Source organism: Eumetopias jubatus, unplaced genomic scaffold (assembly GCF_037043125.1).
Source record: "Eumetopias jubatus isolate StellerSeaLion01/CBP00866 unplaced genomic scaffold, mEumJub1_p1.0 scaffold_9, whole genome shotgun sequence".
In the NCBI taxonomy this organism is placed as follows: Eukaryota; Metazoa; Chordata; class Mammalia; order Carnivora; family Otariidae; genus Eumetopias; species Eumetopias jubatus.
Window position 1 is genome coordinate 109,316,117 of NW_028274815.1, and position 17,968 is coordinate 109,334,084.

General features: G+C 42.7%; 2 protein-coding genes across 4 annotated transcripts in view; both read left to right on the forward strand.

Moving 5' to 3' along the window:
* The window catches only part of GPCPD1 (glycerophosphocholine phosphodiesterase 1), a 53,787-nt gene extending 48,673 nt beyond the window's left edge, over positions 1–5,114 (forward strand). For all 3 annotated transcript variants that reach the window (XM_028112995.2, XM_028112997.2, XM_028112996.2), the window contains one exon: positions 1,631–5,114. In XM_028112995.2, the coding sequence (XP_027968796.1) occupies positions 1,631–1,820 (190 nt within the window). In that variant the 3' untranslated portion in view covers positions 1,821–5,114. The remainder of the gene's footprint in view (positions 1–1,630) is intronic.
* The window catches only part of LOC148163582 (uncharacterized), a 47,510-nt gene continuing 33,057 nt past the window's right edge, over positions 3,516–17,968 (forward strand). Inside the window, exons 1-3 of the mRNA XM_088026709.1 lie at positions 3,516–3,599; positions 13,107–13,216; positions 15,728–15,909. Of these exons, the coding sequence (XP_087882835.1) occupies positions 3,597–3,599; positions 13,107–13,216; positions 15,728–15,909 (295 nt within the window). The 5' untranslated portion in view covers positions 3,516–3,596. The remainder of the gene's footprint in view (positions 3,600–13,106; positions 13,217–15,727; positions 15,910–17,968) is intronic.

The window sequence follows — 17,968 nt, forward strand, 5'->3', positions numbered from 1 at the left end:
TTTTTTCTCTGAATGCTCTTTTTTCTTCTATATATAACATCCTCTTTTGGTTCAATGAACTATTTCTGTGAAGGCATCAAGGGTTTTTTTTTGTTTTTTTTTTTGTCTTTGGAATTTTCTTCTCTCACTCAGTATCTTACATGTTAGAAGCTTTCCTCAGTTATTTGGAAATCCTTGGCTGCTTCTCATGGTAAGAAATTGGGATCTAAAAAGCTTGTTGAAGGCTCTGAGTGTGTGAATGGGGCTTGTTAACTTGGATTTCACTGTGGGGTGATCTGGGTGGCCTGTTTGGTCATACTTCTGATGTCAGTAGATTTAGAACTTTACTTTTTGGCTGACCAGATTCCTCACAGAAGAATCTATATAAACTACCTAGAGGATCCAGATCTGGCTCCCAGGGTTCTTGGGATTCAGGTAAGGGAAGAGAGCTCGGGAAGGGAGGGCATGCCTCTGAATTTTGCATGTGTTATATGTATGGACTGTCTCTAATTCCCCTGGTGCTGGTGGCTTTTGTAAAATGCCCGAACCCTCACCTGGTCTTCTAGTCCTCCATTCCAAGAGCTTTCCTGTTAAGTTCTCGAAATCAACCTAAGTGGGGGAGCGGGACGCTGGGCAGCCTCCATGGCAGGAAGTTAGAAGGAAGGGAGATGCTTACTGCTGCTCAGAGCCTTCACTCATCTTCCCTGTTTTAGCTGCCCCCCTCCCCCCTTCCCCAGTTCTAGGGGAATCTGGTGCTGCTTTTAACTCAGCCTTTTCATGTTTTCCACTACTGGCTTGCGATTTGGCCTTTTCCGTTCTGCTAACTGAAACACTTTGTTATTACTTATGCATCTGTTTTCCAGCTTCCAAAATTTTGTTGCTGTGTTTCTTTGTTTTTTTTTTCCCATACGCATGGATTCTTTTTTAATCCCTTTATTTTCTTTTTAACGGAATGTACAAAGAAAGTATAGTTGCTTCTGTTTTTGGTCTGATATCTTGACCCGGAGGTCACTTCTCATTCTCTTAGAAATTCTTTCCTACTATGATGTTAAAACCACCTCTGTTGTAGCACCTCACGAGTTGCCTGGCCCTCACATTTAGGCCTGGAAGGCCATCCTGTCTCTGCTGATGGGCAGTGTGGTGCTGCCATTGTCACATGGGGCTTTTTCTGGCCTCTGAACTATGGGTACGTCGGCCTAGGCTGCACAACTTTGGACAGTTCTCACAGTGCAGATCTTCAGGGCTTTGAAGTCACAACTGGGTATGAATTCCAACTCTGCCTCTTAATAGCTTCCCATCTGTAAAATACGGCATTGCCAGTTGATTGGCTTGGAGAGAAGATACCTGAAGAATCAATCACTAGGAAACTACAGGTTTATTTCATTTTCTGATTCAGTTGCTTTGTAATCCGTTCTTTTTCATTATGGGCACATAAGGACATGCTGCTGTTCTGTGTTGTTGGAAAGATGGAGAAGAAGTATTTTTAAATTGAACTGATACTTACATCTTTTAAAAAGGGAAGGGGGCTGTCGTACGATGGATGTTCCAGCTATTCTGTAATCAAATTGCCCGGAAAAGGTTAAGTCAGACAGGTCTTAAGTAAACCATAAAATTACACTATTTTATGTGTTTTGTGTTTGTTTCATCATAGGATATATGATTGGATGCCTGAACAGCCAAATATATTCCAAGTGGAGCAGTTGGAACGCCTGAAGCAAGAATTGCCAGAGCTTAAGAGCTGTTTGTGTCCCACTGTTAGCCGCTTTGTTCCCTCGTCTTTGTGTGGGGAGCCTGGTATCCATGTGGATGCCAACGGCATTGATAACGTGGAGAGCGCTTAGTTTGTATTGGGCAGAGGCCATTTTGGGGCATGCACCGCTGTTCTGGGTATTGACTTTTCATCATTGAGCATCGTTGATCTATGCCTTCTAGGTTTCTCAGTCCAATGAAGCAATAATGAAGTATTTTACTCTTTCACTACAATTCTTGCTAGAATTTCACGTATGCTATTTAAATCACTTGGCCAGGTATAATTACCAGTCAGTCTCTTTACAATGAGAAAATTTATTCGTTGACAAACCTATTAAACTAAATATGTAAACATATAATGTTAAACAGATGTTCATTAAAAGCATAGTGCTTTGAAATTAACTCTATAAATGTCTTATATTTACAGTTATTACAGCTTTCATTTGATCAGGTCTGAAACATTTAGCACTTGGGGAACATGACTATGCATAATTATACCTGACCATGGAAAAAATAAGTACCTCAAATGCATGCATTTGCACTGGTGATTCCAACTGCACAAATCTTTGTGCCATCTATGTATATATGTATTTTTTACATGGATTGACATGCACAGACACCATTTTCATTCAGTATGAACCTTGAGGCTGCTGCCTTCTCCCACTTAACCAAACCAGTGCCTGTGTAAACAGCCTGCAGGTGATCCTTGAGAGCTTGTTTCATAAGTCTTTCAAAAAGTTGTTTTGCATAATGTTAAAGTTTCAAAAAATGCTGCAGGGTAATTTAATGTATAAAACATTAGAAGTATGTATTGCATACTTATTAGAGTAGATCATATCATAATGTATAAATTCTATTCAATGCATGCTTTAGGTTTTAAGCATGAGATTGTACACGTTTACTGTAAGTCCTTGCATCTGTGGTGCTAGGTGAGTGTGAGAAGGTGTCAAGGACTGAAAATATTTTGTTGCCTAAAAAAAAACAAAAACAAAAAAAAAACCCCTGTTTGTAGGCGTTTTCAATATGCTTATTTTAAGTGTCTCTCACTACCTATTACGCACCATTGCTTTGTGGGTTTGTTTGTGTGTGTGTGTGTGTGTGTGTGTGTGTGTGTTGTACAGTAGTTAAATCTCCATGCAGAAAAATAAATGTCCTGAATTCTCATATTGGTATTCTTTGTTGGTTAATATATATCAGGCATGTAATTTATTTAGAAATGTAGAAGATCCTTCTAAATGTATATGCGTGTTTTTAAGATTATACTAAGGTTTCTTTGATTAGATGCTGATTGTTTTGGCATAACTGTAACTTAAGAACGAATGTTAAATAAAACATACAGATTTATTTTCTTCCCTATAAAACAAAATTTCAAGAAGGTATTACTTTTATAGACTTGATTCTATAATATTATGAGAAATTGGAACTTAGGAATTGGAATCCTACCCTAAAGTGATGAGTTTATTTGCATCTGCCTTTTACTGCATGTTCTTCACTAGGCAATTTATTCATGCATTGAGATGTTTTAGTTTAGTACTAGCTGAGAACCTAAGACTTGGAATTACACATTGTATCTTTTTTTTAAAGCCAAACAATGCAATTGTGTGATTTAATATCAATGAATTATGAGATTTAATATCAATTGTGTGAAGGCAGGCTTTGAATGCCCATGGTCTTGTGCTATAACACTGATATTTAATGGAAAAGAGTTTAGGAAATGCAGTCTTCTGCAAGGGTTCTATATACTTTTCCCACATTGAATGAGATTTTCCAACACTTTGGTGTGAGTTAGGCAGTTTTAGAAAACTCCTAAAAAGAAATTTCATTTTCTTTGTCTACAGACCTTTGTACAATACAGCGACCGTTACCTTATGGTAAGTTGATTAGCCATAGGTGTGCGTTTCCGGTCTTGTTCGTTTGCTCTCCTCCCCTATGCCTTTCCAGTCCAGTGGCAATGCAGCTCCATGTTGAAGACTCACAGATCATTAAGGGAAAGGAGAGGTGATGGGGAGGGGGGGGGGAGTTTCCCAAACAGTGTAATTTGCCGCAAAGAGCTTACACAAGGGTTGCTTATACCCCAGACAGAACCTCACTGCTCCCTTTCTTTCCTGTCCCTTCCCGACCTTGCAAACCAGGGTCAGCAGACAGTTAAAGCATAGCAAGCAGTAGCTCCCCATTGCTAGAGGACTGAGTCCAGGCTTCCATATCACTAGCTGTTGCCCTGCACGCTCTGCTCCGGCCACACTGTACCCATGGTAGGCCCTGGCCACACCACGCTCCTGCACAATTCCCTGTCTGTAGCCATGTGCCCTTTGCCTGGAAGCCCTCTCCTCCCCACAGACTCGCTCCCTGCCAGACTCCTTTCTCTCTGAGTTCTTGCTGAAACTTCTGCAGAAGGGTGTGAATCCATCTTTTACTCCATGGCCGTTATGTTCATACCTTGATCATGCCATGCGTCCTAGTACATTCTAGGTAGGCATAGTTGTTTGTCTCACCCACCAGGCTGCGGGCTCTTTCAAGGGCAGGGAACTTGTCATACTCTTTTTATTTCCACAGTGCATGGAACATGGTAGAAAATAAATGTTGGAATTGTTGGGATAATATAATTTGTATCAAATGTCCTTTTGAATTAGATTTAATTATGTTTACTAAGAAAGTAAACTTTGGTTTACATTTTGACAGTTGGAACAGTTTGTTGATACCAATTTTAAATGTAGAGGTATAATGTTAAGATCATTTTATATTTTCTGGAAATTGAGTGCAATGTTTGATAAAATGCCACCATTGTTCTCTGGTGTTTTCTACTCTCTGGAATTATGTACTGTAACTGACTGGATGTACATGTGAGGAATGCAGTTCGTTCCTGTGTCGGTAGTGCCTGCGGGCTACCACAGCCACCCATTACCTCACTCCCGTTGTCGCTTGTGTCCTCTCCCCTCCAGACCGCACGCTTACGCCTACCTCAGTACCACTTCCCTTGTCTGAAATGCCTTCTCTGTCTTCCTTCAGTGTCCAGCTCAGGTGCCACCTCCATAAAACTTGGCTCAGCTTTTGATCAGAATCATGATGCAAACAGATGCTTACAGCCTCTAAATCTCACTACTTCATTTTGCAGCTGGTCTACTAAACCCAGAGAAGTTAACTGGCTTACGAGGTTGGGACTAAACTGGGTTTCGTGATTCCTAATTCTGTGTTCTTAATCTACGCTGCCTTCCGAATTCTTGTGGCATTTGTTAGCATGTGCTTTCTTACCGTTTTTTTAATGTGCCTGTTCTATTTCCCTAAGATTGTAAGCCCCTTAAGGGCAGGGACCTCTTTGCAATTCCTAGCGCTGCTATAGTGTTCTCTCCTTAGTTACAAACTAGACAAATAAATGGCGGTGGCAACGATCCTAGTTTCCTAATCAGATTGTTTCACAGTCTACATACAGTTTTGTATGGCCTGCTTGGCTCTGTTGTCTGGAGCGTGTGTGCTCGTGTGCATGCGTGTGCATGTGTGTCTGCATGTATACTTGTGGGGTTCTCACTCTGTCCCCGTGGTTCGGGGTCACAGACGGCTTACTGCAAGCCGATTTTCTACTCCGTGCCGAATGAGGACAATTATGGGACTCAATGGACGACGAGGCCCAGCTTTTCCCCCAGGCCTGGCTGGCCCTTCCTGGGCTGATACACCTAAATCCTGCAGCCGCTGGTCTGGGTGTGCGGGATGTGCTGCCTGGGATAGGACTCGGGTGACCCGTGGGCTGGCTGTCTCACTAGCCCTGGTGGAGCGTCACTGCCCTTTGTGCCTTGGCTCTTTCTCTTCACAGCTGGCCTCATTCTGTTCCACATGTTGACTGCTTTGGTACTCTAGGTCGGCAGTGGAGTCCTGTTAATTCAGATTTGGATATGACTCCTTTGCATTTTAAATTTGGGTTGTGTATTTTGGGGGTAGGAAGCAAAGTGTCCATATGAGGAACATTGCATTATTTTGTGTTCCTGAATAGAAATTTACTCAAATAAAATCTCTTAGTTTATATAGTTTGAGAAATGGATTTGAAATGTCTAACATGCAAGAGAGCATATGATTAAGACCATGCAAGTGTGTGTTGGAGATAAGAGGAAGAGATGATAGGTTGAAGCTCTTGAGCCCTTGCAGAATGGGGTAGAGAGATCAGAGTAGTTGTGAAGCCACTTTGGGGCACAGCCTTCGTAAATCAGAAGCCAGGGTAGGGTGGTGTTTGTGGTGTGTTCAGAGAGAATGAAGGAACCATCCTGATAATGGAGAGGATATTTTTTTTTTACGGATTTTAAAGGGAAATGAGAGAAATGTATTTTAAAATAACGAGGAAAGTAGTATTAGTACAGGAATAATAAGTGCAGAAATTAATTTGTCTAATCCTCCACTAAATTTGTCCAAGCATACATCTTACCTGCTCAGACCAAAAACAGAAACGCAGTTGGGATAAGTGAGCTTCTGAAACTTACTTGCATATGTGCAAAGCTAAATTGTGTAATGTCACAGGAAGAAAACAAAGTTTAGTAAAAGTCTGTCCCACAGTTTCAAGTGTGTCTCTGCAGCCCAGATTTCTCCCGTAAGCCCAGATTTGCACATCCAGCTGTCTGTTTGCGCCTCCACTTGGAGGTGTAATGGCAACCTCAAATGTAATGTACCTCCAAAAAACTTCTTCCTTCTGGTAAAACTGTTCCTATCCCACCTGCTGCAGTGATCTATGTCACAGTAAGTGACACCCAGGAGTATTACACTAATCACAAGTTACCAATAAGAAATCATGGAACTTTATATTATGATATGTGATAAGTCAGTTGCCCGTTTTTCTTTTCAATTAAAAAAAATCTTCCACATGTTCTTTTGCTTAATAGCATAGAATCATCTTACCAAGTGCCAGAAAAGGCCCATTGGGATTTTGAACAGTGTTGGATTGATTTTCTAGATTAATGTATGGGAAGGATTAATGTTTTAAAAATAGGAAGTCTTTCTATCCAGAACACAGAGGGTGTCTCCATTTTTTCAGAATTTTTACATCTTCCAGTAAAATGAGTTTTTTCATTTACATATTGTATATTCTTTAAGGTTTATTCTTACATTTAAAAAAACTACTTAAGAGGTTTTTTTATAATTCCCATTTTCCTTACATATCTTCTTCAATAATAGGCAGTTAATTTTTATTGATCTCGTCTGTAGCTACTCCGCTGAATTCAATTACTCAAAATATTTTGTTATTTTAAGTGGGATTTTCTAGTTGATCATATCTGCAAGTACATTTTTCTGATTTTTAATAACAGCTTTTTCTTTATCTTGTCTTATTTCATTTAACTAATAACAATTGTAGGCATCCTTGTTTCTCTACTGACTGTAATGGGAAATTATTTGATGGCTGCTGGGGATTCCAGTACATGACCCTTAACAAATTAGGGAAGCTTCTTTTTCTTCTTGATTTGCTAAAGGATCTCTTCCCCCCAGCTCCACTCCAGCCTCAAGGGATAGGTGTGGAATTTATTCAGTGAGTTTTTGAGGAGTTAGAAAACAATCACAGTTTTTCACTTATCTGTTAATTTTAATGGAGTGAACGATGCTGATATATTTTCTAATGTTGAATTACCATTCAATAATTGGTATAAAACCTATTAGTGTTCTTTTGATAGTGATTGGCTGATTCGTTCAGGATTTATTATGTATATTCATAAATCAGATTGACTTAGTTTTCTTCTATTTATGTCTAGTTTTAGAGACCATTAGGATAGCCTTATAAAGTCAGTTGAGTTAGCCTTTCAGGTTTTTCTATCATGTGGAACAGTGTTTATAATGTTAGTATCCTCTGTTTGTTGATGGTTTGATAAGCGCTTCTATAAAACTGTGTGCATATTTTCAAGTGTTTTTTTTTTTTTTTCTCCTGCCCTCAGTTTCTTCTTTAGTTATAGCCTGTTCGTGTTCTCTACTTTTTTATTAAGTTTATATTTTGGGGGAAAACCAGTCAGTTTTCCTAGATTTAAAAAAAAATACTTGTCTGTCCAGCTATGTGTTGTATTTAGTATTAGTGTGTGTATATATTATATAATATGTAATATATATATACACACATAACTAAATACTGGGTATCATATATATGTAAAATCTTCTGAGATGTGACCACTTTTTCATTCTTAATATTTTCTTTGGCATGAAGCAGGGAGTTAGCCTTGATTAGATTGCCAAAGATCTATCTTTTTTTTTTTTTAACTAGGCTTTAGTAGTATTGAGCAGTGTTTTTACTGTTTCATTAATTACTGCTCTTAAATTTAGTGTGTAAAATTCTACCTAATTTGGATTTATTTTGTACCTTTTCTTCCTTTTTTTTTTAATTTTACTTATTTGACAGAGAGAGACACAGCAAGACAGGGAACACAAGCAGGGGGAGTGGGAGAGGGAGAAGCAGGCCTCCCACTGAGCAGGGAGCCCGATGCGGGGCTCCATCCCAGGACCCTGGGATCAGGACCTGAGCCGAAGGCAGACACTTAACGACTGAGCCACCCAGGCGCCCCCCCTTTTCTTCCTTCTTGAGTTGAATCTACTTCAATACTAAAAACAGTTCTGGTTCTATAACAACAGAATGGAGTTGACCTTGGAAAAATACTGTTTTAGTAGAAGGGAACAAGAACTTTACTTTCTGAAAGAAGAAAAAAAGTCTATATAAGGAGCTGTTGTTTCTATAATAATGGAAGTATGCACCATATAAAGTATGAACCTTATTTTAGTTTTTAGCTAGTCTGATTGAAGTGAATTCCCTTATATTGTAATTCATTAAGGTATAACCATGATCAAGTATTTGTCAAGGCCTTGGTTTGGAGAATAAAGGCAGCTTCTGTCTTCAGCGTGCTTATTTAATTGAGGTATTTGTATATTTTTAAAAATGCAAGATTGGGGGTGCCTGGGTGGCTCAGTCGGTTAAGCGGCTGCCTTCAGCTCAGGTCATGATACCAGGGTCCTGGGATCAAGCCCCACATTGGGCTCCTTGCTCAGCGGGGAGACTGCTTCTCCCTCTCCCTCTGCCTGCCGCTTCCCCTGCTTGTGCTCTCTCTCTCTCTCTCTCTGTCAAATAAGTAAAATCTTAAAAAAAAAAAAAAAAAAAGATTGTATAGCGGTTGTCCAAGAGAGCAACAGAAGGAAAGTCACTAAGCTTTAGCCTGATATTAGCTCATTTAATGACAGATAAGTCCTCCCACTTCCACTTCAGCCGAAGCGGCTCTGCTCTGACCTGTTTTGGTTCTCCTAATTGAGATGTGATTTGAAGGTAGGGCTCCTTGGCTAAGAACTCTTGAGATGCCTGTCAGACGTGTGTGTGAGGGGGGAGGAGAGGACATGATTGATTTCCTCAGTGTTGTCTTCCAATTCACTTGTTCACTTTCACTGTATCTAGCTTACTCTTTTTATTGAATTTTAAATATTACGTACTTTGTAGTTTTTTTTTTAATGGAAGTATAACGTCCATTTATCTCTTTAAACATTCTCAAGCTATTTCATTTTATCCTATACTTTCCAGGCTTTTCTGGAATGAATTCTTGTTCTGATTTTGTTGGCTATCTTTCTTAGCATTGAGTTTCCTTGTGTGTTTTGGAGTTTTGGTATGAAAGCTCATGGGGGTTTTTTGTTTGTTTGTTTCCCTCTTCCATCCTCTCTGGTGATCTGGTTGCCTCCCTTAGGAGCTCCAGGATCTCAATCTAAATCCAGGTATATGATCGCACCTGGTATTTAATACCAAGGGGGAGTGGGAACATTTGTACCCCATCCCAGAGTCACCTGGTAGCATCATTTTGATTTCTGGTCCAAGGAGGTTTTGCTATTTTATTTATTTTTATTTGTTTTCTCTTTTTGTAGTTTGCCCATTTTTCCTGTGTATTTGGAACAAAAGTTTGTTTGGTGTTTTGTTCTGTTTTGGCACAAACTCACCACATCATCATACAGTGTTAAAAATTCCCACCGTCCCAGAGGATTGTGGTATAGGTCCCTCCTCCCCAGAGGGCACCAGAGTTAATGTGTGTGGTGAGTGTGCTGGAGGTTTACAGTTGTTTAGCTGCCCAGTGCCCAACTCCTACTTTTGGGAGCAGTATTTTGGTGGGGGTGAGGGGTGTTCTCTCTCCCCTGTTGGGTACAGTCCTTGGGGACCTGCGAAATAAAGCGTCCTCCTTTCCCCCAGCCAAGGACTAGGTGCATGAACAGAGCCAGGCCAACTGGACCCTGGACTCTCTCCTGGATCACTGTAGATTAATCAGAACAACCAAAGGATAGAATAAATGCTTAGACTGTTTCCCTTCTAGAGCAACGTCAGTTCCCACAGTGCAGCCCATAGGATCTTGCTGCTTGCTCCTTTGGACCTGTCCTCAGGCCTTCCCTTCAATTCTGTGAGATCACCTACACCCCTCTAGTAGATTCCTTTCTTCTAATATTAGAGGCAAATTTTGTTGCTTAACACCCAGGAAAGCTTGACTGATGGACCATGTACCTTTACAGATGTGTATGTAAGTGCTCTGATAGAATTTTTATATACTATGCTTTACAGTATGGCAGTTTGCGTTTTCTTCACACACGTCAGACACTTTGTGTACTTGGTACGGGGATAAATGAACCACAGGGTAGGCCATATCTCAGGTAACCAGGCAAGTGTCTTGGTGGATCAGGACCGCAGCCCGTGCTGTTGCTGCGCTGTGAACAGTGTGGCTAGAGGGACTTCTGTCTCTCCTCCCCGGTCGCCTCCCAGCCTTGTCTCTGGCCATCCTGAACCGGAGCCCGCATCTCCGGCCACACCTCTCTACTCACTGTCTCAGAAGGCACTGGCCCTCTCTTCATGGTGTCTGCTTTTACTGTGGGTTATTTCACTTCTTCCTTCCCGCAAGACCAGCTCAATGGCCTGATGCCTTTTCTGAACACCCTAGTCTCCAGGGCAGTGCTCCCCCCACCCCACCTGAATTTCCAGAGTAGCTGATAGCTGTTCACTTGACCGTTGTTTGCCTTTTTACTTGTGTGTCTGAGTCCAGGATATAAAGAACACTCTGACGTTGCTTTGACAGCATGTCAGAGAGGCTTCTCGCCCTGCTTGATACACATACATTTGCCTTCTGTCTTATGAGTGCCCATCATGGCATTATATTCACACTGTTTCATCCAGTAAGTGAGCAGATCTCATACTCATGCAGGAAGTTTATTTCATTACCCAACACCAAAGGTAAGGAAGAAACCAGCTGCCCAAAAAATGATTTGACTCCACTTTTGCCTCAAAAAAAAAAACCTTCTGAAGCCATTTTTTTCCCCTGGCTGGTTCCAGTTCTTAAGGAGCCGTCAGAAACTTTCCTACGAGTTGTGAATTGGAGAGACCAAGGTCCTGCACATCCACAAGGACTGCAGCCTGGGCCTCTGGTTACAGATCTGGCCCTACGGGTAGCCCATGGGAATGCCTTGTTTATAGCGTACATGAAGAACTTTCTTCATTAGTAAATTTCTTGTTTCAGTAGCGGGGAGACTCAGATGTTTGAATTTCTGAGAACTAAGAAAAACCAAAATCAGTGTACCATCAATCAGACGTGATAATAGTCTCTTGAAAATTTCTCAAATGGCCAGGGGCCCAGCAATATAGTAATATTTAAATATTTAATACTTTTCTAACCGGTGAAATCGTTTTGTACTAATGTCAGTTAATATCCATAGGAAATGAACTGAGCTGAATATATTAAGTCTCTGAGAAAAACTACTAATATTCTGATGACGAGAATGGTAAACAACTGCTTTCTGCCAAAGACAACCGAGAAGAAAAGATGTAAAGAATTGGAACAGGGTTTATATTGTCAGGAAGGAAGGAAGGGTTTCCTGTTGTAAGTTATTAAACATGAACAGATAGCACTTTGTTGATTAGTGGGCTACTCTGGGCTGTAGCATTAAAATCTCGTACGACCTGTAAGACAAGAGAGTGAACAATGACTGGATTTTCCTGTGACCTTATGTTCAAGCCGTTTTCATGGTTTCTTTGATACATACTTAACATACAGCCAGCCATTCCCTCCTAATTGTTTATCACAAGAAGTGAAAGCCTGGGTCCACGTAAAGCCTTGAATGTATATAGCAGCGTATCCGTGAGAGTCCCAAACTGGAAACAACCTATGTGTCCATTACCAAGTGAATGGATATAAAAATTGTGGTATATCCATACAGTAGAATGCTTTCCATCGGTACAAAACAAACTATTACTACAACATTACAGATGAATCTCAAAAACAATTTTACTGAGTATAAGAAGCAAGACGAAAGTTCACACCATATAAATCCACTTACATAAAATTCTAGAATATGAAAACTAACAGCAAATCGGTGATTGCAGAGAAATGGGGGTGAAGTGGGGAGGGAGGAATGGGTTATACAAAGGCTTGGGGAAATTTGGGGCAGTGATAGATACGTTCAGTATATGGATTGAAAGTACTTGTCTTTTAAAAAAAAAAAATTTATTCTTTGTACCCTAGCTCCATCTAAATAAAACTAGTGTTTGAAAGAGTAAGCCAGATCTCCCAGAAAGGCTGTTAGATTCCAGATCACAGTGTTGCTCTAAGGTGGCAAAGTATATACTTTGACTCTCGAGAGTATCCATCACGTTCATACAGGGAGGTGGGGTTGCTCATGTTTGGGCTGGCCAGTGGCTTACAAGCTGGTGGTGGCAATCACAGAGGGCCTTTGCCCAAGATACCAGCCTTTTTCCCCTCTGGCTTCATTGATTCCCTTGGGCAGAAAAGAACCCAGAGGACCCGTTTCTGGAAAGTAGGGACCAGGATGCGATTCTGCAAAGCAGCAGCTTATTTGGGAGTTTAAAAAAATCATAAGGATCCAAGTACTATTTGGCTTTCAGGTGTTTGGAACCCATACTCACATAGCAAAAGTGAATATAACATGGCGGTTGCACATGAAGGGAAGACACTAGTTGAAATCGACTTGTAGGAAAACAATTTTTTTTTTAATTTCCAAAGCAATTTATTATTTAAAAATGGAAAATAGAAGTAAACAAACACAAATATTATCCACAAGTCTACTACCCGAATATTACCATTATTATAATTTGGTATACTATGTATTTCTAGTCCTTTTTCTATGCAAATAGTACATTTTATTTTTAGTAAAATTGTGGATCTTTTTCCTCAGTTTTTTGACTTAATATATAATGAAAAATTGGAGTCCTTCCAGAAAGATGGACTAGACAGACTTCCCATATTCTTGCTGCTAGTACAACTAAAAATCCTGAACATTCTATGTAAAACAAACATAAGACCCAAAGGCAGAGAGAAGGCAGGTTGGTTAGGGACCTAAGGACTCAAGGAACTCCATGGTGGTGGGTTCCTCAGGTTTTCCTTTTGCCTTGTCTATCCCAGGTAATACCAGAGAAGCTGGCAACCAGGAAACACCAAGTACAGAAAAAAGAAAAAAACAACAAACCGAAAGCACAGCAAAGCCTGCTCTCCAGCCCAAGAACCGTGAAAAGGTCAGGCTAGCAAGGCAAATCTTTCAGGCAATAACTGCGCTGTTCCAATCAAATGCCATGGGAAGGGCTGCAGCTCCATCCTCCCCCTGCCCCCCAACGAGTAAAGACCGAGTGGAGACCCTAGCTTTCACCCCTGCCAGGCCGAAATGGGCACCCTGCCCCGCTGCCAGGATGGTGTCCGAGAAGGCCTAGCGGGGAACCTGTCGTCCACCCCCACTTGCAGCGAGACACCGCTCTCCTTCCCTTCTGGGATGGAGGCAGAGGAGAGCCAGGAGAATCAGTAGTAATGAGGGTGTTCTGTCACAGTGGAGAACTGCACAGGAAAATATATATGATGATATATAAAGTGCCACACTGTTCATGGGGTCCTCTTCTCGAAAATGCAGCATGAGTGGGAAAGGACAAAAATTTAGGACTGCCTCCTTCCACCCTGGAATGCATTCTTTTTCAGTCTTTGCTGATGTCAGTTACAAAACACCAGTAGTTCTAAAATAAGGAAGAAAATGTCCGTCTCTGTCCCTCTCCTGTCTCTTAGTACTTGACCTCCTTATGCATGGAATTAATGGCAAATGTCATGATAGCTGATCAGCTGTCATGGAGTCAAACCTGCTTCTTTTGGAGGGACCCAGATCTCTGAGCTGAGGTCGTCTCTGGCTGCCCACCGCCCAGCCCAGAGTGGCAATGCCGTTGCCACCCCCCAAGCCTCTGGCTGACCTTGGCCGTCTATTTGGAAGCCGATTCCAGAGAAGGGGGATTCCGGCCAGCTTAGCAGCTACCATTGTCTTCTGCGGGGAAGGGAAGAGCTGACTGCATCTCACCAGAGCCCCAGAAATATTTACCCTGCAGGGTGGCACATCAGACCCCGTGCCAGGCTGAGGATAAGCGGCAGGCCTGAGCCAGCCCCCGCTCAAGACACACTCTGGGTTGTGTGCAGCACCAGCTCCTTAAACAGCCGGAGTGTGGACTGCTCTGAGCCCAGTGCCTGGCCTTGGAATGAAGTGGTCTGGTCTGATGTCAGAGATGCCTGATGCCACAAGTGTCCCTTCCTGCAGCCTTGAAAAAATCATTGCTTTTGTTTGTTTGAGGCAAACCAGGTTCACCCACACAAAATAATAATAAAAGAACCATAAATCACTCCAGGCCAGAAGAAGTAAGTGTGTATTAATTTGCCAGAAGTACGTAACTAGGCTTGATATATAGAATTTTTCTATAGAATATGAAATTATACTGAATTCTAAAGTTTGTGTTTTACCTGAATTTTCTTTTTTTCTGTTTTTTTTTGAAAAAACAATATTCACATACCACAGAAAACTCAAGTGTACAAAATTTGTAATAGGAAAAGAGTTTGCAATTATAAAACTAGGTATTTTTCTTTGCCTCACAAATCATCTTAGGCAAGGGGGTGAGAAGGCAGAGGGGGAGAAGGGGCGTGCCCTTCCCAGCAAGAAAAGGAAAGAAGAGAAAGCACCTCCAAACCACCCAAGATGGGGAAAAAGGGAGAGGGAGTGTGAGCAGGTGAGATGCCAGGATCATTGTGTCCCATTTCCTCCCCTTGAGGCGGAGTGGGAAGGGCTACCGAACAAGCCCCCAGAGAAGTAGGGAGATTGTACAACACTGGAGACCCACTGCTGCACGGAAATGGGGTTGGGGGCAGGTTGCCCATCTCCAGTCCAGGGCCCTTGGCTGGTGAGGGAACAGGGCAACCCTGGGAGCCGCAGAAGCCTGGCCTCTAGAAGGTGGCCAGAGCTGGAGGGGACCTCGTCAACAGGCTGTCACAGGGAAGCCATTCCCTCCCCAGAGGCCCAGCATAGCACACGCGCAAGTGTACCTAGGACCAGTAACTAGCAATGGGATTCTAAGTCAAAAGCCATGTGAATACCGGGGCTGTGTCTAAAAAGTCCTCGCCTATTAGGTAACAATGTCATTATAGGTAAAATGATATTCTGCCGTGGATGTGCTTTAAGATAATAATCCGGCCAAAAATAAAAAGTGGATCTGGGATTGTGGTGACACGAGACAAGAATGGCAGAATGTTCCTCATTGTTGAAGTTGGATGGGTGCTGTATTGGTTCCCTAACGCCATCCCAGCGAAGCCCCACGGACCAGGGACCTTAAACAACAGATTTGTTTTTTCTGTTCTGGTGGCTGAAAGTCCAAGATCAAGGTTTGGTTTGGTTTGGTTTTCTCACCACAAAGCAGATATTTATTTAAAATAATAAGCAAACTCTTGAGAAAACAAGAAAAATCCACGAAACACAAAACCAAAATTGAGACCACAGCTACCCTGAAGAGTTTGCTATTCCAGAAAACTAGAGACTGGATTTCAAAGGCCACGTAGGGGGACAGCAGGTCGTGTCTGTGGCCCATGCAAGGTGAGGGAACGGAACAGAGACCCTCCAAATGGCCAGGAGCGCTGAAACACTGCAGTTTGAGTGGAAGGGTGATCTAGAAAAAAAGTTTGCTACCAGCAAATGACTATCAGTGTTTCTTAGACCTCTGCTCGGATCATAGGTCCATCCTCACACAGGTTCCAGGTTTGAATTTCCACCAGCACATGATCAGAAAAAACCAAGACCCAGAAATGATTTTCAAATGCTTCTTGTTGGTTGTTCCTGGAGCCCCTGAAGAAGCAAATGCAAATTCAGTTTGGAAGGAACCACTCATCCAGCCCCTGAGAAGTCCTTTAAAGGAAGGTAAGCCAAATATTAGTCCACAATAAAAAGTCACCTAACATACAAACAAGCCACTGTAAAGTCAACAGAGATGTCAATGAGCAGATGTGGACTCCAGACAATAGATTTACTCTTCCAGTTGGACGTGGAGTAGGTCAGACTGAATCAGAGACTGGCCCGGGGTTGGCAGGTCAGGAGCTGACCCCCTTGCTTGTTGGAGGATGTGTGGGCAGCAGTGGGTGGGCTTCTGCATGCAAGACTGAGCTGTTGACTGTTTGATGGCTGTGACCCGTTAGGTCCCCAACTCGCCTCCATGAACTCCTTCTCCGTCCCCTTGGATTGAATCGGCCACTTCCTTCCTCCCTTGTATGTCCGTCCCACGGTCCCCACACGTACCTCTGCCTCAGCGCCCGGGACACTCGCCCCTGTTACTTTTCATTAGACCATCGACCCTTTGAGTGCCCAGGAAACATCTACTCCGTCTGTGGCGTGAGCACCAAGCAGTGCTCTGGAAATGATGACACACGCATCCAAGAAACGTTACCAAATGGGTGGCTATTTAGTCGAGGAGAGAGGAGATCGTTGCTTCGTGTTTGTAAGCTTTTGTTCTTCATAACCACCCAGGAAGACAGGTACGGTTATTACTGCCATTGTCCAGAGAAGATGAGACTGCTGGTTAGTCCAGAGGGAGGTCATGCAGCCCTTGACCTTGTCACCAGCATGGCAGAAGGGGTGCGGGGCAGGCGGGAAGCCATGGAGCGGCAGGAGCTGCTGGATTCCGTGTGGGGGCACCATGAGGGGGAAAGGGTGGTGACCCCGACTCCGAGGTTTCTAGCTCGGGCACCTGGCTGGATGCCGCAGCCGTGTGCTGCCCGGATGGCATGGAGTGACTTCCCCTTCGGGCCTGGCTGGTCTGAAGTGTCTGGGAACACCCAAGGGGAAAGTCCCATCGGCTGTTGGTTATATTGGTCTGGAACTGAGCAGGATGATCAGGAAAAGATCAGAGTCATTACCATGGAGATCTGCCCACCACAGTGTCCCTGCTACACACACACACACACACACACACACACACACACACACACAGGTGAGTGTGCAAGCCAGGAAAGTTCCTTTGCATTTTGTTACAGTCAAAAATTCCAACATATAGGAGTTTAATGGAGTCATAGGCCTATTTCAAAAATGCAAAAACGTCAGGTCAAGGTTTCCGTAGTGTGTATGATGGTATTCTGGAGCCAAAGGTAGGATGTTGGAGAGGTTATACAGGCTCTGCAGATGAAAGCTTAGGGAGACATTCCTACCCTCCACCTGCAGAAATTCTGGTCAACAGCATTTCAGAAATTCTGGGGAATCCAGAAATCAATAATCAAGGAATAAATAATAAAGGAACAAAGGAATCAGGAATACAGAAATAGAGTTAACTTAAAAAACCATTTCTTGTATAGTCTTTTTCTTGGAAACACAGCTATAGGTGGATTTGCATCCAATCAGTCCTGTACCTGAGTGTGGGTCAATTTCCGGTTGCAGGTGCTGGGGAGTGTTCTCATCAGCAAGGAGGGCAGGCAGAGTGTTTTGGAGCACAGGATATTTGGGCCTTGTCTTGCCTTCCAGAATACAGGTGTCCAAGATGGTGTGGGGGACAAGAGCCAAGGGAAACAGATAAAGGGTGTAGAGGATGGTGTAAGAGCCTGTCAAAGAGAGAAGAAATGAATTGACAGCATTTTGTCTGGTATGGCCTTTTGTCTCTTCGTGTCCCGTGATGAGAAACTCAGACTAACAGTATGTGTACCGCAGTTCAGCCCGCTCATCTGAACCCCAGGTGAGCTAGCCTGGGACTCTCCACTGGCTTGGACCCATTGCACAATGGGTAAATGGAATCTAAGTTTCTAAGAACCAACTCATAAGCAATCTTCAGCAACGCAGTTCCTTGTGTCAAGTGTCTCTATTCAAGATGGAACTGGGGGTCTGTCTCCATTGGCTTTCAGCAAAGCTATTCTAAGAGGGACGGGCCAAGGTTTGGGGAGGCAGCGTGATGAAGGTATTCCAGGCTTGGTGCTTGGAGGAGGTGGGGGTGGAGAGA